Below are 23,332 nucleotides of genomic sequence, written 5' to 3'. Positions count from 1 at the left end.
AATGGGGAAGCGTGCAGTGGGAATGCCAAGAGAAAAGCAGCAACCCCATTGAGAGCTCTCACCGAATCACCGCGTAACCGTCACATGTCCGGAGACGCGCGGCCCCGCCACCGGTGCTATTTAAGGCGCTCGTCGCTCTCATCAGCACCAGTTCGCTGTCCACTCTCTTTACGCGAGCACTCCAAACTGCACTGACGACGCGCGCTACGAATCTCTACCACTCTTTCTCCACACACACACACGAGCACGCAAGAGAAAGTTTCTACTTTTTCCTGTCAACATGCCGAGGTCTTTCCTGGTGGATTCGTTGATTTTAAGGGAGGCCAATGACAAGGGCAACGAGAACAGCCCGCCGCTGTTCCCGTACGCGGTGCACTCCGGCCACCACCACGCGTTGCCGGGCTCCTGCCACTCCAGGAAGGCAGGGCTGCTGTGCTTCTGCCCACTGTGCATGGCCGCTTCGCAGCTGCACCCGTCCCCGCCGTCCATGCCTCTGCTCAAGGCCTCTTTCCCCGCCTTCGGCTCGCAGTACTGCCACTCGGCACTGTCGAGGCACTCCTCAGCCAACGGCGCGCACCTCGGCCACGGCCCGGGGATTTACCAAGCCACCTACTCCATGCCCGACCCACGGCAGTTCCACTGCATTTCCATCGGTGAGTTTAAAAGATGGTTGATTGCTTTTTTATGTGCATAACTTAGATGTAAGTTAGCAGACCAGGATGAGCGAAACACATTACCACGCACGCCGTAAAAAAGTTGTCGTTACGCATTTATTTTTGGGGTAAATTGTGATCTGATTGTTTGACTTATCTCGTGTTCATTGTTTTCCTTCTCACAGAAAGTAACAACGCCAAACTTCAGAGCAGCAAGCGCATGCGCACGGCCTTCACCAGCACGCAGCTTTTGGAGCTGGAGCGCGAGTTCACCTCCAACATGTACCTGTCGCGGCTGCGGCGCATCGAGATCGCCACGTACCTGAACCTGTCCGAGAAGCAGGTGAAGATCTGGTTCCAGAACCGCCGGGTGAAGCACAAGAAGGAGGGCAAGGGGAGCGGACACAGGGCGGGGGGCACGCACAACTGCAAGTGCTCGTCCGCGCGGTGCTCGGAGGAGGAGGAGGAGGACAGCCCCGTATCTCCGTCCTCCTCGTCAGAGAAGGACGACGTGGACCTGTCCGTGTCCCCGTGAGATCTACGCTCACTCGTACGCACGCGCGCACACAACCACGCGCGCGCGCGCACGCACGCACGCACGCACACACACACACACACACACACACACACACACACACACACACACACACACACACACACACACACACACACACACACACACACACACACACACACACACACACACACGCCTCACACACACACACACACACAGACACAATATGACTCTCGCGGTTACCGTAAAACTTTGAATGCAGCCAAAAAAAGACTGTTACTTTTGAGTGCAGTCGTCTGTACATAGGAAGAAAAAATATATATGAACAGGGGGTTTCTCTGACTTATTGTATAGTTGAATACATGTTGTACGTTTTCTATGTAGTTTTTTTTTAACGGTTTGTAAATTTGTTTTCGCCAATCTAAGTATGCTAGAAAAATGTGTAATGATGAACAACCCAAATGAAGAAAATGAATTGGAAGAAGTTGTTTAGTTTTGGGAAGAAAGCAGTATTTTGTATTGATGTTAAAAACTAGATTCACTCTGTGTGTGGATGGTACAAAAGTAGGATTCCTGACATTACGGCATTGTCGCCAGAACACTCTGAAATTATATCTTCAGTGTCATTAAGAAATATTTATTTATTTAAAATGTTACATGAATAAACATATTTCTGAGAAATCTACCCTTGATGTTATCGTGTCAATCAAAGATTGCCTTGTGTTTGTCATGTCAATCAAACGTACCCTTGCACATGGGAGCGCGCACTGGGCGCGCGGCCGCGAACCAGAGCCTTGGACAACTACTGAAAAACCGAAGCTTGAGTTTACTAAGGAATAATGTACGTCAGTACAAATTTTCTTTAATAAAATCTTGCTTGAAGGCCAATACATAAGGAGAAAGAAGGAATAACTACAAATTTACATTTGTGTATATTTGCCCTAAAGTAGCCTATAGTGTATACGTCCCTTGGATTTCCTAGCCATTTTTGAAAATGTAAGATTACATAAAGCAATATTGGAATACTATTGGAGTTGAAGTATCCAAGTGAAAGGTGGACAGGCAGCGTGCACTATAGCGGGGAGAATCCAAGACGCCAAAGACTAACTTAGTTAAAAAGTTTGCAGTGCGCCGTTTGCGTGCGATGATCTGATGCACCGTGCAAACACAAAACCTAACCTTCTCTATGACTAATCCGAGTGCCAGCAAACTGACGGATTGCCTATATTTGCACATAAAACGTGCCGGTGTGTGCAGCTAGGGGTAAACGGGGGTCCATAATAACCTTAAAATATGCTTATCTATAGAGTCGTCTCGGGTCTCCCCATATATGAATAAACCATGTGTCTTTTGTACACACGTATATATATACATATGTCCTCCCAGGTTTCATAGAATGACCTGTCAGACTCCGTCTAAACCTGTCCGGATCCTCCTCGCGTGACTCTGAATCAATCCTCTCCACGCAGTCCACAGAACATCATATAGACGCGCGTACTTCTGTCGGGGGTTCAAGGTATACCGAAAGGCAGCGGTGTGGATGACAAACCTGTAAACACACACACACATACACACACACACACATGGTGTGTGGAAGTGGCGTGGTCCAGTGTAATAAAGGATGTTTCACCTCCAAATGTAAGTTATATCATTCCTCCTGCACAGTCTGTGAAACGTGTGCCGTAATTATAAGAACAAATGTATAATAGCCCTATAATAACAAAACAAAAATAATGGCTTTTAGGTCACGACGCAAAAGAAAAAGAAAGTGAAGGACGCACAAATACAAATAGCCTAGGTCTCTTGGTTGTCCCCTTCAGTTAGGTTACACACATTCATTTCAAAAATAAACTCCCAAATATATATTTGTGTAATTTATCAGTTTATTGTTTAAAAAGTTATAGATTATTTGGAGTTCATATAACCAGATTTACGGAAGGATATAGTGCAGATGCCCTCTCTGTAAGTACTACTTTACGCATCTATCCTGCTGCCTTTAGATCCATGCGATGCCCCTTCTCATCAACGCGCCCTGTGCAACAGGCTCTAAAGAGCAGAGTTTAAAGTGTATTTACTTCGTTAAAAACCCATCGCCAGACTCCACTGCCAACAAAAAAGCTGTTGTTGAGTTGGGGAGCCACAGCACCGCATCTCATGGCCCTTTTGTATCACCCTGGACGTGGAGTCTCTCTTGTAAACTTTCCTTTAATTGTTCACTTAACCATTTTAACAAAACCCTAATATTTGCATTTGTTAAGATATGGGATTAGACTATTTTGTTAATTGCACCATAGAGTCCCATTTTGCTCACTGGGTCCTCGGCAAAGCGCCCTTTATCCGTTCAATAGCCCCGGGGTACGCGCCCTGGGGGAGCTTATGGCCGCTCGCGGTGCTCCAAATGCTCAATTTATTTATTCTTAATTTTGTGCCTATCAATTCATTGTAGCAGAAAAAGAACGACAGTGTCTTTTGGAGAGAAGAAAGGCGAATTGTTGACGTAACCCTGACGGAGCCGGGGAGAGAGGGCTCCCTCGGAGCTCGAGAGCGGCTTGAGCCAACAGGCGCCCATCTAGCAGACTCGCCCTTGTCTTTATACCGGCTAATTTTTTATTTACGGCCTTTCTTTGACATGTCTCTTATCTATCAGATTAAAAGACCAGCTTGTAACAAATCAGTCTGCACGATTTACAACAGCATTACAAGGGGACAAAGGGAGCCGCCGTCAGTACCTGAGAGTCTGGTAGACGGAGCGGCGCTGCAGCTGATTCGATGGTTGGAAAATACGCACGAAACAAAATACTTGAATCCTGAAAAAGAGCCTTTGTACGTTTCTTTAGAAATCAAGCAATTCTGCATGACAAAGGACAATTAATAAGCCGTCTTTTCACGACCAGCAGCTGGTTTCCCCGTCAAGGAAAGTTGGAAAAAAATTCAGACTGAATGCGCGCAAAAGCCCTTTGCGCGCAGACAGAAACCCAAGGTGACCCATTTGGCACAGTTAAAATAACCAAGCCGAGGTAAAAGCGAGGGAACTGTCAAAAACATTTAAGCTGAAATATCTTGAAATTGCAAATCCCTTTATGTGAAGGGACGCTGCCGATGTGGGTTAGTGGTACAAAGGAGGTGGTTAAGTTGGACACTCTTTGGAGGCGGACACGTGGCTTCTCCATGAGGAGCCTCTCGGACCCGCGCGGCCCTCAGCGGCACTACACATGCACAACCCCAAACCTTTTTAATGTTTCAGGTTGTTTAGGGATATATAATCCTGCGGAATATATCTACAATGTTTGATGAGAACAGGATAAAGTTGTTTAGGTACTTTAAAGTATAAACGGATTGGGTTCTTTTGTTCGTTTTCCCGGAGGAGTCTGGCTGCTCACAGCTCTGCTCCCGTCGATGGCTGGTGGTTGTTGCTGCCTGGTTGGAAGGTTTTCACTTGTTTGTTAAGGGATATAACTTAGGTGTTATGTAGTTAAATGACTTTAAGTAAGTTGATAAATGTTCATTATTCCACTTGTGGAGCGCTTTTAAGGGCTTTTTTTTTTGTAAGGTAAAAATACATATTTAGCATACTTTATTACTATGAAGTATAAAAAAAAAGTACTTATCTATAGAGAGCATGTTTTTGTTTTTTAGGGAGCAACAATCTGTGTCAGATAGTTAAATATACATTTTCACAGTCGATGAGACAACAGCCGTGACCATGAATTGACCTTCAACTACATTTCACTGTTTAACCCTTGGGAAGTGATGTTCCCCATTTATTTTGCTATTTGCCACATATTTGGCACCAAATCGTTGAAAACGGCTTTGGTGTACAACGGATGGGAATGAAAAAAAGTAAACAGCCAGTGAAACTTTGCCAAAAACAGAACTTCACACAGTGAAGCAGTGTTTTAATCCCAGGGGCACTGATTATTCCCTGCAGGCTGTATAACGGTCAGCATTTCCATATCCACCAGTGAGATGATGAACCTCCTCTCCGCCTCCCGTCAGCCGGCCGGCTCTAATTGAAATGCAACATGCACGCCGACCTGTTCTGGGATCAGCGAGAAGGAGGCTGCTGCCTCATTATGGAGCCATAGACTCACGTGTCAAGGGTCGAGGAAATAATGAAGTGCGCGGACTTGGAAATGACCTTTGAACGCGTATACCTTTTGCTTGAATAGAATACGGTGCTTTTCTTTTCCCCCTAGAACCGGGATTGTTGTTGCCCCGATTGGGATCATTTGATTCGTTACAGGTATCATCTGGTTGCTTTCACCACTGCTGCGGATTCGTCAATTCAATTAATGTTTGAATAATCCCCTTTAGGGCCTTATTGTAGGTTGATTACACGTTATGGGGACATTTCAAGAATGAGCTGATAGTTTCTTCCAAGGGCCAAACAATGCTAACAATCAAATGGTTGTATACTAAAATGATTATTGTAATACATATACATATAATATATAATATAGTTTATCCAAGTGGCCTGAAGCCTAATGAAACAGTGTTGCCCTGCAGTCAGCGGGACAGGCCTAGAAATACTCGACTTTACTTTATTTTGTGTAATTTAGTTTCTTGGGATAGTGCAGGTAAACTCAAGGTCGTCTCGTTAATTGAACCTTAATTAAAACCATATTGTCCGAATATGACTTTTCATTTAATATAAACACATTATGAATGCATTGGTAGATTCTGACGATGATCAGAGCTACATGTTTGTTAAGGGTTTAAGGTACTGATTCATTATTGATGCAATTTATATATAATTAAAATTACAGCCTACAAATAGATGCAGGCCATATACAGGGATCGTTAACGCACACACACACACACACACACACACACACAACACACAAACACACACACACGCATAAACAGGCATGCACACACAACATCATTTGTGAATATCTTTCAAACACACTGCCTATACTAGTAGCAGGATTAAAATGTTGGATGTTTTGATTTCCCATGCAAAGAACCACAGGCCTCCACTCACTGAAATGATGAGTGGAGAATCGCCTCGAAAATATTGAACATGAGCGACACCCGGTGGCGATAAATCGAACTGCAGCTTAGTGGATACACAGGGTGTTTGTGTGTGTGTGTGTGTGTGTGTGTGTGTGTGTGTGTGTGTGTGTGTGTGTGTGTGTGTGTGTGTGTGTGTGTGTGTGTGTGTGTGTGTGTGTGTGTGTGTGTGTGTGTGTGTGTGTGTGTGTGTGTGTGTGTGTGTGTGTGTGTGTGTGTGTGTGTGTGTGTGTGTGTGTGTGCGCGCTCGGGTTAATTTACATTTATAGTTATGGCTGAAATGCCTGATACTGTTAACAGATAAAAAATGAAACAGCTTCCAGAAAAATGTAAATATATATATTTTTATTGACAGATAATATCCACATAGAGGAATACCTGCACAATACAATACAAAACAATAAAACATAAATGAAAACAATCATTGATGGCTTTGAATACTTCCATTCGTACATACAAACACACACTCTCTTAACTAATATTAATGGTCAATAAGGCAATTTATTTTCAATGAAGATTTCTGTAAAAACAAAATAAAAAAGCAATGTAAGATCAATGAACACTTAAAATATTCGTCTTTAATTCGGGTTTAAGACCAAATGATGGCTTGATTCCAGAATTATAGATGGCATTTCAGCCGAAGTTTGGTTGTGATTTTGCTTTAAGTTTCAGTCATGGACAACGTCTGAGAAACGTGTATTTCCCTAAAATCTGGCAAAATGCACAAGAGGGATGTGTCCTCTCATATCTTTAAAATAGGGTCTATATTTACACTTTCTATATCATGTTTCAGTTGTACAGTAAGAGGGCAGTGTCCTATACATCATTTGAGATTATGTTACAAGTGCACATAAAATGTCAGTTTGTTTGAGGATCGCTATCTCACTCACAGACGCACTGAGAAAATATATCTATAAAAATTCAGCCCTTCAGTCAAGGAGACACAGTAAGTATTTCACAAGAATGTCAATAATGTGATAGCATTCAACTGAGCTTTGTCAATTTCAATTCATACATAATTCTAACCCTTATAAAGTAAGAAGAAAAGGACAGAATTGACACAGTAAGATTACAAAATAAAATTAACTTAAATCTTTAGGTCAACATATAATATAAATCCAGTATGACCTTGTGGTTAAACAAATGCAAAGGATTTGTCTTTTAAATATTGAAATACGGTCATCTTATCTTTGACACAATTAGTCACTTCAGTCCCTGTTTTGTAAAATAGTCCAAGAATAAATAAAATAGTTTCTAGCGGAATAGACTACAGTAGAATCAAAAAGCAAGACTTTGTTGAAAATACGTCCAGAATTACATGCAACAGTGATGCGTCTTCCCTTTATTTAACGCATGGTAATGCAATGGGACACTTCAGCCCTATATGTACAACATACAATAGCATACTCAAACTACTCAATCAGTAACATAGTGACATAAAAACGTCCATCTAAAAGTAGTCTACTCTGGTCTCAATCGATTGGACAACAGCGAAATCGGAACATATATAAGAATAAATTGTCGACAGAATACATTTCTATTACAGCTCTTGAAAAGGGGACGGTACAGATGCAATTATTCTACAGTTGCAAGAGGAAATCTGAATAGGAAACACTCTAGCATGTAGATCCACTTTCCTATACGTAGTTTCACCCCCACTTTAACCGTTTGGATATGCCTACCCTTCAAACGGGATGTCTTGTTCTATTCCATCCTTATATAACAATCCATAATCACAATACACCTTTAAGAGCCATCTGCTAAGACCTTTCACTGACCTTTGATTCCTCCACGACTTCCACACGTATCCTCCTTCTAAACAACTGTAACTGTTTTTCTGGACCCCCTCAACGACCAAATGACCAGCGAATGAACCCTTTAAATACATGATGTCATTCAAAAATCCAGTGAAGTGTGGGTGACGTGCGAATAAGGGGGGCTGAACGAGTCATTCGATCTGTCGCTGGGTCCGGCTCTCAAAGATCATGGAGCGTCTCTGGGGCTGGTAGAAGCAGCTGGTGGACGTCTCCAGCCGCTGCCCGCTCTTGGGGATGGTCATCTTGTTCTGGAGCCCCTTGCCGTCCCCCGGTGTCTTGCGGAGGTTCACCCCCGCGGTGGCATCCTCCCGCCTGGCCAGGGATGTGGCGTCATTGAGGCTCCTCTTGGCGGAGAGCAGCAGCTTGCTGTCGTCCAGGGGAGGGAAGTCCATGATGGGGAAGGGCGGGCTGAGCAGGATCAGGCTCTGTGGCCTCTGCCGGTTCCTGAAGGAGGGTCTCTGGAGGATGTTGGGACGGTTGGGCCGCGGGCAATCCAGGAAGACATCCGTGTCTGCGGGAGGGGCGGGGGCGGCGGCGGCGGGCTTCCGCATGGTGACCTGTGGTTCCTGGAACCGAGACGCTCCGTTCTTGGCGGTCTCCTGGGGGGGTTCCAGAGGCTTCTCCGCAGGGGGATGCTTCTGGTGTCTCAGCACGGGCTTCTTGTTCTCTAGCTCCTCCTTCTTCCTGAGCGCCCCGGCCGCCGTGGTCGCCGCCGTGGTCGCCTGGGCGGCGGGCGGAGCCGGCACCGGGGTCTGCTCCCGCGGCAGGTCGGTCCTCTTGGGGGTTTGGTTCTCCTGTTGGCGGGCCGTGCCGCGGTGGTCGCCGTCCGGGCGCAGGTGAGGGATCTGCGTGTACTGCACCTTGGGCGGGATGACGGGCACGGCCTTGGCCTGGCTGGTCTTGATCATGAAGGCGGTGCGCACCGAGGACACGCTCACCGGGGCCGAGTTCCTCCGCAGGGGGGCGTGGCTGTTGTTGAGGAAGAGCTCCAGCTCCAGGGCTTCCTGTCCATTGTCTCCGGGCGGCGGGCCGGGCAGCGGGCCTCGCTGGAAGGGGGTCGGCTCCTGGAGGGGACGGCCCTGCTGCTGATTGGAGATGTCTCGGATGCAGCGACGCCCCACCAGGTCCAGGTTTAGCGAGCAGGGCCGAGCGTGTTTGGCCGCTGAGCCTTCCTCCTTCCTCACAGACGTGGGACACGCCTCCTGGGACCACTGCCTGCGGAACCGCTGCGGCGCCGCGTTGCCGTTACCGTGGGTGGTCTTTGGTTTTATTGCCGCGCCGCTTTTACCCGTCTGCTGCGCTGCAGCGTTGGGGCCCGTTCCATTCGTCCTGGGGAGTAGAGGCTGGAAACGAGGCACTTTTGGTTCCTCTGGTTCGTCTGCGTTCCCCTGACCCTGAGAGACGGGGGTGCCATTGCTTGCAGGGTACGACTTGTTCATATTCAGTGGATGAGATGAAGTTCCTCCTCCTCCTCCTCCTCCTCCTCCTCCTCCTCCTCCTTCTCCTCCTCCGTCCGCTAGGCTCAAGGTGGGGCAGGGTGGGGCGGGCAGGAGGTGGCTGCTAAACAGGTCGTCTATATCGGGCGTGTGGAGCGGACTGGTGACCCACTCTCTGGAGCAAGAGCTCAGCTCGTCCCAGGTCTCCCCCGGGTCCAACTCCTCCGAGGGTCTCGCGCACGCCTCGTCTTCATTCAGGTGGCGGAACACCAGGGTCTTTGGTCTGTCCTCCAGACGCATGGAGGATATCCTTGCTCTGGGGATCTGGGCCAGGGGTTTCGGACCACCTTCAGAGGAAGCCCTGGGTCCGTCTACCAAATGTTTAGGCGATGTTGCCCCTTGCTGAACCTCTGTCAGGTGGTCCTTTCCATCTTCAGAGGACGCCTTTGGTCCGTCTAGCAAACATTTGGAGGTTTTTGCAGCTTTTTCAACTCCTGCCAGGGGTTCCTGTCTGGCCTCAGATGAAGTCTTGGTGGAAGTGGTTACAGTCAACACCTCCTCTGGTGGCTTGTGATTCTCATACGTCTCTATTTCCACTGCATTGTTACTTGCTCCTGCCAATACCCCCCTGTCCCCTGAGTCATCCACTGGAGGCACCGTGTTTTCAAAAAGATTGGCCTGAGTGAAATCCAAACTTTTATTCCCAGAGAGGCCCTGCCAGTGTTTGATATCAGTAGAGGTATCCAAGCTCGTAGACTTCACCATTGAGGCTCTGTGTACTTTGCTCATCTTCTCCTCTTTTGAAGGAGCGCAAGGGAAAGGGTTCAGCTTTTTATCTCCGCCCGCATAGTCCATGTTTTGGTAGAAGGGAAGCAAGATGTCCGACTCCGAGGCCTGCTTCCTGACGCGGTTGGGCCCTGTAGACCCGGAGGGGATGTCGCTCAGAGTGACGGTGGAGGCTTTGGGAACGCCGTGGAACACAGAGAGAGTGGGGGAGCTGGAGCTCCTCTGGGACGCTCCCCCTCTTCCAAACCTGCTCTTCAGGTCTTCACTGGAGCTCAGAGCGGAGCTCTTTCGCAGAGAGGAGATCTCGTAGGAGGCCTCGGGGCAGAAGATAGGCTTGAAGGTTTTATCCAGGAGGTCCAGCTCAGGCTCAGTGATCTTCAGTTCATTGTGGAGCTCCGACCACAGCTCTTGCACGCTGGGAGAAGATCCCTTGTCCTGGAAGATATTAAAATGATACATTCATTGATGGATATTAGCCAAATTAGGAGACAATGCAGCACATTTATCTTAGTTGATCTAATATATTCTAATTGTTTGAGGTATAATTATCTTGATCAACAGACCTCTTAGAGTGCATGTAGTCAAAATGGAAAGGGGTGATAATGGTACATCATAATACTTTATTATCCATTATTATCATGATGAACACAACTATACATACCGATACTGAGAAGAACATCTGTTATCAATATGAGCATTACCTCATATGATAATATGATACGATGATAATATGATACAATAATAAAATGTATTTATTATTTATTTATTATTGAAAAATGGGTTAGGGATAGGTTAAAAAAATATGATTACCAGTTTCCCAGGAGATGATGCTAAATGTTCTCCAGAACATTCCAGTTTTGAAAGACCCTTCCCTTCTCCAACATCTTGTGCTGCTCTTTCATTGGAATCTAGAGTGATTAAATGTAAATTATAATAAAAATTCAGTGATTCTTCTTAGTACTTTGTACTACACAATCAGGTATATGTGGATATGAGCATCCAATCAATAAAATCATATGATATTTTCTATTTATTTATTTATTGATATTTTCAGAATTGTCCATCTTGGGACAAAACAGTAGGCCACTATCTTATCTTATCTTAATCTCTCTACTATATCATAATATGTCATATGTCATGTGTCATATCATGATATAAAGAGGAGTCAAAATAATCCAGGAATGTGATCTAAAAATAAAAAAGTTCAAAGGCATCCCATCAGGGAATAAAAATAACATAGAACAGTACCACCATCAACTACATTGACTAAATAGCATGACGTTTAGATATAAGTATGCTACGGGAGTTGTTGCGCTTAGTTATTAAATTACATTACAATTAGCTATTGCTTTTGTCCAAAGCGATGAATCATGCGGGTACATAAATTCATGAAAACATTAGAGACGGCTAGGCATCATGGGAATAATCACCAGAAATATCAGTACAACGTCTCACAGCCACAGAATGTGTCTGCCGTCACGCCAGACTGACTTACAGTGCCTGGAGCACCACCTACTGGTGTAAACCGGTACTACCCTGACGTTGGTCGCAGTCAGTCACAATCAACGGCAGCAGCAGTATCCTACTGGTCGAACGCTAGCCTCCCCTACCAGTTGAGCTGAGGTCTGAGGTCGCCCGCTCCGGGATGTCCCCCGCTGGTCTCCCCCGTCCCCCGTCCGTCTCCAGCTGCAGCAGTGACGAGGAGCAGCTGGAGCTGCTGCTGCTGCTGCTGCCGCCCTCCCCCAGGAGGGGCCTGATGCCGCCCGCCGTCCTGTCCTTGACGTGGGAGCGGCACGGCGTGCTGTTGGAGCTGATGACCGCCGAGACGCGCAGCGGCACCGACACGGAGAAGGGCTCCGAGATGTTGACGGCCTTGCGCTGGTGCCGCGGCGACGAGGACTCCAGAGGGAACAGGCTGCCCGGGAAGGAGGGTTTGGACGCGCCGTGGGGGTGCTGGTGGGTGGAGCCCGAGTACAACATCCTCCGGTTCTTGGGAGACGTGGGTTTGAACCCGGGGAGGTCATCGCCCTTGAACACCTTCAGCTGCTCCGGGAGCGCCTTCTGAGACGGCGAGGAGGAGGAGGAGGAGGAGGAGCCGGCCGCCTCTCTCTGATTGGTCGTCGGGGGGGTCTTCCCTTTGAACTCCCACCGCTGGTCCTCCTCCCTCAGGTCGTACAGGGAGTCCGAGCCCAGTGTCCGGGACTTGGGCTCCGGGGTCGCGGCGCCGTTGGATCCGCCGGGCTGGCTCCCGGTTCTGTCGTCGTCTAGGGCGTGAGGAAAGGACTCTCAGTTAAAATGCGAATGAGGTTTAATCAAACAAACGCATGCCTCCGCCCTGCCAGGAAGAAGTCAACACGAAAAATACAATCTGTATACATTGTAATACACAAGGTCTAACTTATGGGGAAGGCAAAAGTACAGTAGCAGTAGCAGTAGCAGTAAAGCGCTGTACGAGTGTATTGGAAAGTATATGATTTGATTATGCTGAGTAGGTTACCTATTTGAAGAGAGCACAACGAGTCCATGCTCCTGGCTGGGCGGAGAGCTGCCTTGTCTGTGAAATAATACAATCAGACTTCATCACACAACACAAAACGATACTCTGTCTCTGCTCTAGGAGATATCTTTAGAATATATGATTGGTTAAATTATTAAGGCATGATCTGAACTGAATAAGTCTAAATCTGTATCACATTTCAACTTTATGGCGTTTGTATTCATTCACCCTTTGCCTATTTCTATCATGATATGCTTGTATTCCTGACAGCTTGTAAACCAGTGGCTGCAGTCCTATGGTACAGACAACAACCTCAGCCCCTTGCCTACATGGTTCTTTGTTCTACCGTTTCATCACTGTGGGTGTTTTTCTATCTTTAAACTGTAACTACTACTTGTGGTTTAGCCTTGCTCTTAAGGGATTCTTGGTTGTCCCCTCTGAGTGTATTGCTGTGCATCTTCCCAAGTTCCCACAGCCATGCTCCCATAAAACACACAGTATATTTAGTACGGGCCTTTCAGAATGGAGTTTTCTTTAACAAGGACCTGGCACTATTGCATGTCAGTCCCAAACTTTGGTTGATTAGCAACAAACTCCACAGATTTCTATCGCAATATGATAGGCTTAACCCTGATATTTACGTAGTCATTCATTCAACAGACATCTACAGTGAACTCAGATAATATATACTGTATCTTTCAATAAGGGGCGGGTAGCTTCTTGCTCAAGCAGCAAGCCACTATGGTGGCCGGCCCACCTTAGCCGGAGGACGTTCTGATATAAACAGTTGGATGTTGTAACACTGGATAGGTTGAAAAGTTACCTGTGTTTGGTCCTCTGATGAACACGCTGCCGTTCCGGCTCAGTTTGCCTTTGGATTCGTTCACAGACCTCCCCAGGTTGAAGATGGACTTCCACTTCTTAGATTTCCCAGAGAATTTTCTCCTACAGAACAGACGTTCAGCACTTTTAGCGCTGAATGTATCTGAATGTATTTGTTTAGCCCTGAATCCTAGTTACAGTCTCTAAGTTATTAGCAACACCTCCTAAGGAATATAACCTCCCAGAAAAGAGGGAAACACCTTGGAGCAACTGTACCGTCCAGGGACCATTAGAGGCTCATTAGATACCTTCAATAAAACTACGTTCAGCAGCACGCCATCAACTCAATCCAAACCGCTCATACATAATGACCCATATCCACCCAAACAAGCCCTGTGTTTGTTCGCTTCCGGTACCGTTGCTACACCCAGTGACTACAACTTAGGTAAGCTGCCTGAATAAAGGCTAAAGGTAGACAGAATACATCGGGATTCAAACACAGAGCAACCCGTCTGGGATCCCACGCGGCCCCTCCGTGCCCCCTGGGCGCCTACTTGCTGTCGGAGATGTCCAGCACGGTGTGGTAGAGCGTGGCGGTGCTGGCGTCGGGAAGGCTGTTCTCCCGCTGGCGCTCGCGGTGGACCGGGTGGTTGGGCCCCAGCGAGCGGGCCTGGGCCTCCTCCAGGCTCATCAGCTTCATGGGCCCGTGGCCGTGGCCCGCGCTCAGCGGCAGCGTTGCGTAGCGCTCCCCGCACGCATAGCTCGGCGCTGGGTGGAGGGAGGGGGCACAGGGTGAGCCTCATGTCACCCATAGGAGGCCCCGAAACATCTTAGCATGGCGCCAATTCATTTTTCTTGCGTCTTGCTCTCGGATGACTGCATACAGCAGGGATCGAACTCAGAAGCTGTACTCTGAACCCTAGCCATGACACTTAACTCACTCTGGCTTACTTTTTACGATGTCAGTTTTGGTCATTTAGCCGATGCTTTCATCCCAAGAGTCTTACAGGGATCTTTAAAGATACACGTCATCGGGAAGCAGGGAGGGGTCCGATAATCGTCCCCTGTACTATTTAATTGCCAATACAGTCAGGGGGTCGACAGCAGTGCCTTTGGGCCGTGGCTGACTCTGTGTGCGTAGAGTCTGCGGAGGCCTACCTTCTTTCGCCTTGCAGACGCCGGTGCCGCGGTGGAAGATCTGCTCTGTGTGGTTGAGGATGAACTCCACCACCGCCTGCTGCACGCGCACCTCCTGGAAGGCCTTGTCCCCGCTGCATGCCGACGCGTCGATGTCTTTACACCTGGGGGATGGGTGGCGGGGGGGGGGGGGGGGGGGGGGGTAGAGAAAGACAGGAAAAACTCTTCTTTACAGACATTGTTTAACTGTTCTTGAGTTGTCACATAAGTAACCAAGGGAAGCACTGAAATGATCGCCAGTGGGTGAAAACCTATCACGGATGGATTTGGTCTGAAATCCATCCCGGATAGTTGTGTTGGATTGGGGCCTATTAACATCCATTGATATTAAGGATATACAAAAGACAAAGTCCTTTGTTTAAATACAAAAGGACGACCAAAGGACTAAATCTTTAGTGGATGCAATATTCATGCACACATATACACTTAGCATCGTTTGGCCCATGCAAATCAAGGGAATTTAATCTCCTAACTTTGGTCGTAATGCCATGTCCTTCCAAGTCCGTTAGTATAGCCTAGCTATACTAGCGGACAGAGTCACAGGTTCAGGAATTGCCAGCCTCCGACACCACTCTCACCTGAGGAGGTTGGGGGCCCAAACCAACGCCAGGTTGCGGGCGTGCATGTTGGTCTGGCCGCTCAGAGTGGCCAGGAACGACAGGTGTTTGGTCAGGAACTCCAGGGTCCTGATAGGGAGAGGCAAACAAAGTGTGTTTTATGCATGTTATGCACATGTTGCTGGTACTGGCCCTTTAAAAGAAAGGTGGTCTTCTGATCGGATGGCAGTGAAGTAGCCAGGTAAGGTCTGAGGTCTGAGGTCTAGCCTAGGGACCACAGGACGGAATCTAACCTGGATGGACACAAGGTGGGTTGCCTTATTATGAAGCCCTGGCGGCTGGGGCTAGCGGGCCACGCCCTGGTTGTGCTCACCTGAAGTGGGAGACGGGGAGCTCCTTGATGACCTGCTGAATGTGCTCCAGCTTCTCTTGCGGCTCCTGGATGCGAGCCGCCTCCTATTGGGAAGAGTATCACTGTGTTACATTCAGGGGTCCCGTGGTGGGACAGGAGTAGAGTATCACTGTGTTACATTCAGGGGTCCCGTGGTGGGACAGGGGTAGAGTATCACTGTGTTACATTCAGGGGTCCCGTGGTGGGACAGGGGTAGAGTATCACTGTGTTACATTCAGGGGTCCCTTGTGGGGACAGGGGTAGAGCTGTGGGGGTTAGGGGTTCAGTTCTCACTGGGACCACCCATGATAAGAAGGTGTGCATACATGGTATTGTGAGATGCTCCTCTGGATAAAAGTAATCGATCAATGGATCACACTAAAGAGCGAGAGGAAGAGAGAGAGAGAGAGAGAGAGAGAGAGAGAGAGAGAGAGAGAGAGAGAGAAAGAGAGAGAGAGAGAGAGAGAGAGAGAGAGAGAGAGAGAGAGAGACTAACAACAGCACACCTCAGCACAAAAATATATATTTTACAGTAGACAAATAAAGATATGTCTAGGAAGAGAACATCAGCTGATTGTGTGTCATCATAAAGTGACCTACGGTGAACCAGCTGTAGAGCTCATAGGTGTACAGGTGAAGGTGTTTGATGGGAGGTGACAGTGAGGACCTACGGTGAACTGGCTGTAGAGCTCATAGGTGAGCAGGGGGTTGGGCAGCTCCCTGAAGTAGAGCTTGCATAAGGAGCCCACACAGTGGATGTCCTGGAGGTACACCTCCTTAGTGAGGTCAGGGCAGGAATCACTGCTGAACTCCTGCCTGGGTACACACAAGGGAACGCACAGGCACGCACACACACACACACACACACACACACACACACACACACACACACACACACACACACACACACACACACACACACACACACACACACACACACACACACACACACACACACACACACACACACAGACGCACATACACACGCATACACACACACAAACATACATATAAAGTAAATATTAACTGTGAACTTTTTGATGTATCGTTCAGTATATCAAAAATTTTCATTTAAGAAATAAACAGCATAGCTTCAACGTTACGAGCGTTATCATCAGACAAGTAAACCTTTTGTCCACCTTCACTGCAACAACCTCAGAGACCCCCACAGGTCCTCATAAGTCAGCAATAAGTCACATCAAAGTCATGAGGAAAAACTCCCCTTGTTATTGACTGGAGATTATTTTATCAGAAGTAACATTTTCTTATAACCCCAATCCTGTCCCATCTCTCTCTCTCTCTCTCTCTCTCTCTCTCTCTCTCTCTCTCTCTCTCTCTCTCTCTCTCTCTCTCTCTCTCTCTCTCTCTCTCTCTCTCTCTCTCTCTCTCTCTCTCTCTCTCTTTCTCTCTCTCTCTCTCTCTCTCTCTCTGTTGTTCCTAAGGAGCCCCTGATTTAGAATGGAGCTTGGGTAACTAGAAGTGTTGCTTGCCCATTCAGTCAGAAGATTCTGAGGAACCTCTGATCTAGAAGATAGCTAGGGTAGGCTTAGTTTTCCATTCAGTCCGTTTTTCCTGAGGGAACCTCTTATGTAGAGGATAGCTAGGGTAGGCTTAGCTTCTCCATTAAGTCAGTGGTTCCTGAGAAACACCTGATCTAGAGGGTAGCTAGAGAACGCTACACCTAGCTTTCTTATCCATTCCTCCTTCCTACCTGAGACGCTGGATGTTGGAGGTGACCCCGGACAGCCGGTAGATCCCGTCCACCACTCCATGATGCTCAATAAACTCTGCACATTTCTTCAGAACCTGGGGGACTGAGAGCACAACACACACAGGATCAGGAAAGACCGTTTAAACACACTGGGGGGGTCGTGGATAATAGACTCGGCTACGTATACAACATTGGTCTGTATTTGGATTATTTTTCGGAAGCTATTATTTCTGTTACCTTCCATAGCAAATAGTTGAATCCTAATTTCCTTCCATTTATATAACAAATTCAGGAACTGCATAATTATTTCACCAAAATAAAGATTTCATAGCACATTTAAGATTATGAGCCACAGTCAAGTCAATGGAAGGTAGTGGAGTGACTATATACTGTGAAGTTCCTCCAAAAATAAAAACTGGGAAAGTACAGCGGGGTCAATATTGAAAATAAGAAGTCGGATAACGTCAACAGTTTCAGTATAGCCCATAATCCAAGTCACACTCTCAAGGGGCTTCACATCCTGCACATAATACAGCACCTCTTCACCCTAAACCCTTCATTGGAGGACATGGAAAAAGTCCCTAAACCCAGTGGGAAGAAACCCTGAGAAGGAACACACACGAGGGATCTCTCCTCCGAGCGACGGTGAGGAGTGCAACAGGCCATATTAACCGAAAGGGCAGAAATATAACGGGAGCACACAAACAAAGCAGAAGCTAAGGTAAACTCAGCACTAAATACATGCTTTGTAGGGGACAGTGTGAACAGCAAAGGCTGTGCTGCGTGCTCCAACACTGTTGGGCTGCAGAGGAGAAGGTGGACCTCCACAGGAAGTTAAAAAATGGTTTGTTTGTTTCAAAGGAAGCCTGTCCCACCCAGCCCTTGTAGCTGGTAATACTTGCGACATTTCCTCTAATAGAAACAGACTTTTGAAAAGTTACCACCAACCCCATGCTGTAGCCTTTATGATTGTACACATTACAAATCACCAATGGTTCATGATTGAGAATGCGGTCTAGAATTGATGTGGGTAATCATTGTTTACCATCGTGCATGCAGCTTGCTAAACCATGTTAATTTCAAAGCCAAAGGGCACCAGTCATCTCTATAAGGTGATATTTGCATTTCTAACGTATTAAGCAAAGGGCCTTAGTTGGATTAAATGTACACAATACCTATACATACACCTATAAATACGCTGGTTAAAGTGGTTTTGGATGTATTTAGCATGGATTGCTGTCCAACAACGTTGTGAACAAAGGAAAGAGGGCCTTGTCTATTTATAATTTATAATTTCTTAGTATGTTTTTAGTGAACCTAGCCACTTTGAGTCCCAATAGTGGCTTTTCCACTAATATTAGTTGTATTATGCAGAATCATGCTTTTTCTCTCATCCAAATTTGGAGGCTGGGGCAACATCAAATCAAACACTTTAAGAAACCTTTATGCTAAATTGCTAATTTTAGGCGGTGCTGTGCGCATGAAACGCTGGATGGAGCACAAGCTATAACCACTGGACCCGGTGGAGAAGCCCTTATCTCTGCTGCTCTACGAGATTGGAGCTCTGGTTTCCACTGGACTGTCAAAACCTCGCTGTGCTGTGACAGTAGAAGGAAACCACTGGGGTGGCTGGAACCATCACAATGACAGGAAACGTTGGGAGAACGCTAATTGTTTTGCCAGATTTAGAGCCATGTGAGATCGATGTGTGGAGCGCTGCTCATGTTGAGCAGCGGTGCTCATGTGGATTGAAAAGTGTTACACATTAAATCGTATGGTAGATCTTATCGTAGATCTTAACTTAAAATCCCTCTTGGGGGTTGCACAACACAAGTAAATATTAAGACAAAATTGTAATCAAAATGGTAGTTGTAGGTTGTGCTCGCAAAGCCTGGCGGCTTCTAAGCACTGCAATCCACAATGAACCGATTGATACAATTGGAGTCAAAATAACATGTCACATGACTTATTGTATGCCTTATGACACCCTATTTATAAGTTCTGTGTGGGCAACAAGTTTTGTTCTGATTTAGTTAGACAGAGGAGACAGACTAAAGACTTTATGGCCAGTGATTTGTAAACCAGGGCCTAAAGCTGCCATTTTGGGGCAAAAGTAGTACTTATTCAAAGGCTAAATCTGTACACATGGCAAGGTGGAGCTAAGGTCAAGCACTGGGCCCTGCGCACAGAAGCAGACCAAATAATTGTAAGGTATTCTGTGGTTCTCAGCTTAGTGCTTTTAAATTGAAGTGTAATTTCGTGGCTCCTCAGGTTTTCCAGTAATCTGTAGAACAAGTGTTGTACATTCTCCAGTGACTCATCTTTTTTTAACCAGAATAAAGTTGTAGCAGTCCTGTGCTTAAGTTTATCGACACTATCTGTCTTCCCCTGATGCAACAACAAATTAGTTATTTTGGGGCCAGACACAGTGTTGAGTCACATGTCTAGTTCCAGGGTGCTCTCCGAAGAAAAAGTAATTTGCGGCAGAGGAGGCGATGAAAGTCCTGTTATTCTAACTAGTTTCTGTATTTTCACGCCCTGGCTCGTAACTGTAACACACTCCCAATTAAACACTTTGCTCCATTCATCCCTGACGCAATTACAGAGTTTCAGTCTACGCCTCAGCCCACTAAACAGCACAACAGAAACAGCACAGACCATGTTAAATATATAGGTCAGGGCGAGAGAGGGAGAGCACAAGTTATAGTTACACTTGTAAACCCAGCACTTTAGAGTCATATCAAAGTTGAAACGTTTTGTTTCTCAATGAAACTGGGATGATGGGGAAAGTTTCTCCAGGGCTTCTCCTTCTTCTTATGTTTATTTCTGCCCCCGGCTCACCGCTAGCTCGGCAGACCCCTGGACACACACACAGGCTCCTCAGTGCCCGGAGGAAGCTGACCCAAAAAAAAAGAAAATACCACAGACTCTGAGCCACGCCCTGCATGACAAATCCCTCATTTTATTCGCTCAATGCTTCTTGAATGAGTTGTCATTCAAACACGACAGCTTTGCCAAAGTTTCTTGCTCGGTACGGAAACTTCCACTCAGAATTCCCCCAGTCCATTTAATGTTACCAACGATATATCCACAATATATGACTCATGCCTTTTATGTACTTGAGTGATTCTAGCCCTATTTGAGCTATATCTTTATTGTCAAATTGTGGGTCTCTTCGGACAAAAGTGTCAGCTCAACGAATGTTAAGCAAGTCTGACTTCTGACTTCATATTCTCTGTGGGAACGCAACAAGCTGCACAACGCCACAGTATATATAAAACAAAGTCCTACTGTTCTCCCTAGCGAGGCCTGTATGTGTACAATCAACGCTTTCACCCCTGCCCCGTACGATTGTGCTCACTTCAATACAGCCGATTCACAACCGACATAAGATAGAGCGACAACTTTTAAAAAAATAAGACTTTACCATCTTCTGCTGAGCTCTGCAGATGTTCGATCAGGTCGCAGCCAAACACATTGTCGCTTCCTTTCTTCTTAGACTTCAGCTTCGACCCCTTGTTCTTCATGTGGATCCTCCTCAGATGTCCAGAAGACCTAAACAGAGAAATGTCTGTGGACGCGCTTCAGCGCCTTCACATCCATAAGATCTCCCCGAGGAAGAGAAGGAGAGGTCGCAGACGCAAAAAAACAAGGTTCTCCCACCACGAAGAGGTCGATGAGAAGAGCCCCACGGTTTCCAGTGTTCAGAGTCCGCCAGCGTCTGCATCCGTTCACATCTTGACCATCCTCGCCGTCGTGGGATGACAAGCTCTCTCCCCTCGCTGCCCTCTCCCAGATGTGACGTCACCTCTCTGCTCCGGCTCCTCAGCCTCGACAAGGAATACCAGAGGGAAAAGACACAAGTCGTAATCTCTGTTTGTTTGTATAAAAAAAGAGTCTACAGAGTCGGTGCCCTGGTGGGTTTCAGCGCTATGTTGGAAAGCTGAGAGGAGGGTCTTTTCTCCTTTGCAGCGAACAGCGTTGGACTTGGTTTCCTGTTGTTTTTTCTTCTCTCTCCCCCCCCCCCCCCCCCTTCCAGCCTGGGTCTGGTTATCTCCTCCTCCTTCTGCCCTCACTCCACACAGACCTCCTTCTCTTTCTCACAGCCTCCTCGCTCACCCAGGCACTGGACACACACACACACACACACACACACACACACACACACACACACACACACACACACACACACACACACACACACACACACACACACACACACACACACACACACACACACACACATGCACACACACACACAGATTCCAGAGGACATATTTTTGGTTAGTTCAAAAATTTTGCTTTCACACCCCGATGTTTCTGTGTTTATGGAGACATGGTTTTTGAGAATGACATTACCGCCAGGGTTAAGGGGAGGGAGAGAAGTGGGTCAGCGAAGAAGGAAATAAAGAAGAAGAAGAAGAAAAAGAAGAAGAAGAAGAAGAAGAAGAAGAAGAAAGGGTCTTCTTTATTTCCTTCCATCCATTTCCTCTCCCCTTTTTTATTTCACTCCCAGAGTTCGACCCCTGACGGGAAGGTTGCTTGGCCTTCCTGAATGCTCCCAAAGTACACAGCTTCCTGTCCAGAGACTGGAGCCCGAGTCTGGACAACAACAACACAGCCGCTGTGGCTCAGGGGGGAGGAGGAAGTGGGAGGAGGCGGCATCGAGGAGCTGAAGGGCACGGACGGGAAAAAGAGGGGAGGGTGGGGGGGTTTCGCACATGGTTCTTGTTAGATACACTGCTGTGTAGTTTCAATCTTTTCTCTTTCACACTGGAATGCAACGTTTAGCGCTTGTGTCTGGCCTCCCTGTCGGTGGGCGAGCAAAGTGGCAATCCCCCATCAGCTGTTGAAGCGAGGAATTAGAATGATGATGGCTAATTTTTTAGCACGTTTGCTGGCGGGGAGGGAAAGACTTCCTTCTTATGTGAAGTTAAGACTATTCTAAGAAATAGAAACAAAAATGACTGGCATAATGTTTGGATGCGCTACATCTCAGTACGGTGTCATAGTGAAACACACAACTTTCTATGTTGAACTGAAAGCAGAAGAAGGCACGTGACTGTCTATTGTAGATTAGTCAGAATGATTTCATACAATAGTCACTGGACAAAACGAGTACTTTAGAGCTCAACATTTGTGGTTCTTTAACATAGCTCTTCGTTTATGAGGCACCGTTTTTCCATTTAGCCTGGACAATGGACCAGCATCAGACCTTGATTTTAGCTGAACATTGTCTCCCCGACTCCCTTTATAATCCCATAATCCTGTGTTCAGTGTCAGCATACGCAAGACAGGCCGCTATGTAGGAGCGCACGTTTAGCAGGAAGCAAGCAGAATCATTGCAACATGTGCTTTTGTTCCTCCCTTTTCTTTTAAAATACTTCTCTTTGTCTCAGCCCATTTCAGACGTGGCCGGTACAGAACATGGCGTGTTTCTGCTGTTCTACAGCCAGGCAGTTTTTGGTCCCCCCTTTTTTTTTTTTAAAGTCACAAGTGAGCATGATGACCCATCCTGGCCCCGGCGAGACAAAGCTCTCATTCTCCACCAATCGGAAAAGGACATGACATCATCTTGTCCATACAAAGGTCCAAATATCACCCCCCTGCTACGGTTGACCATGAGTCTGACTGTGAGCAGACGTTTCACTCTGGCTGTGAAAGTCAATCGGTAATTGAGAATATGTTTGTGTGTTGTGGGTTTGCTTGTATTTGATGCGTTTTGATGGTTAGTCGCCCTACATCTGCTGCGCTCATACAATTATCAAGCAAATGGTGATACATAACCCATGTGTAATGTAACCATAAATAGTAAATAGACTTGGGATGGTTTTAGTAAATCTGCAGCTTATCAAATAGGGTGAAGTAGGATGGTGTTATTACAAAAACATGTTATCCGAAATCATTACAACATTAGGGAAGAGTTACGTTGATATAC

The 23,332-nt window shown here is 46.7% G+C and overlaps 2 protein-coding genes across 2 annotated transcripts; one reads left to right on the top strand and one right to left on the bottom strand.

Annotated features, from left to right (window-relative positions):
• The first annotated feature begins 280 nt into the window (after window positions 1-280).
• gsx1 (GS homeobox 1) lies at window positions 281-1,188 on the top strand. The gene is made up of 2 exons (XM_056595680.1): window positions 281-653; window positions 839-1,188. The coding sequence occupies exons 1-2, from the start codon at window positions 281-283 to the stop codon at window positions 1,186-1,188; spliced, it is 723 nt and encodes a 240-aa protein (XP_056451655.1).
• Window positions 1,189-6,524: 5,336 nt separating this feature from the next.
• arhgap31 (Rho GTPase activating protein 31) lies at window positions 6,525-21,403 on the bottom strand. The gene is made up of 12 exons (XM_056594491.1): window positions 20,822-21,403; window positions 17,395-17,497; window positions 16,355-16,499; window positions 15,666-15,748; window positions 15,314-15,421; window positions 14,697-14,839; window positions 14,093-14,306; window positions 13,540-13,661; window positions 12,717-12,773; window positions 11,830-12,483; window positions 11,030-11,127; window positions 6,525-10,654 (listed from the first exon to the last, which is right to left on the bottom strand). The coding sequence occupies exons 1-12, from the start codon at window positions 20,919-20,921 to the stop codon at window positions 8,129-8,131; spliced, it is 4,353 nt and encodes a 1,450-aa protein (XP_056450466.1). The 5' UTR covers window positions 20,922-21,403; the 3' UTR covers window positions 6,525-8,128.
• Between the last annotated feature and the right edge of the window lie 1,929 nt (window positions 21,404-23,332).

Source organism: Gadus chalcogrammus, chromosome 7 (genome assembly GCF_026213295.1).
Source record: "Gadus chalcogrammus isolate NIFS_2021 chromosome 7, NIFS_Gcha_1.0, whole genome shotgun sequence".
Classification (NCBI taxonomy): domain Eukaryota; kingdom Metazoa; phylum Chordata; class Actinopteri; order Gadiformes; family Gadidae; genus Gadus; species Gadus chalcogrammus.
This window is presented reverse-complemented; position numbering and strand designations above follow the sequence as displayed.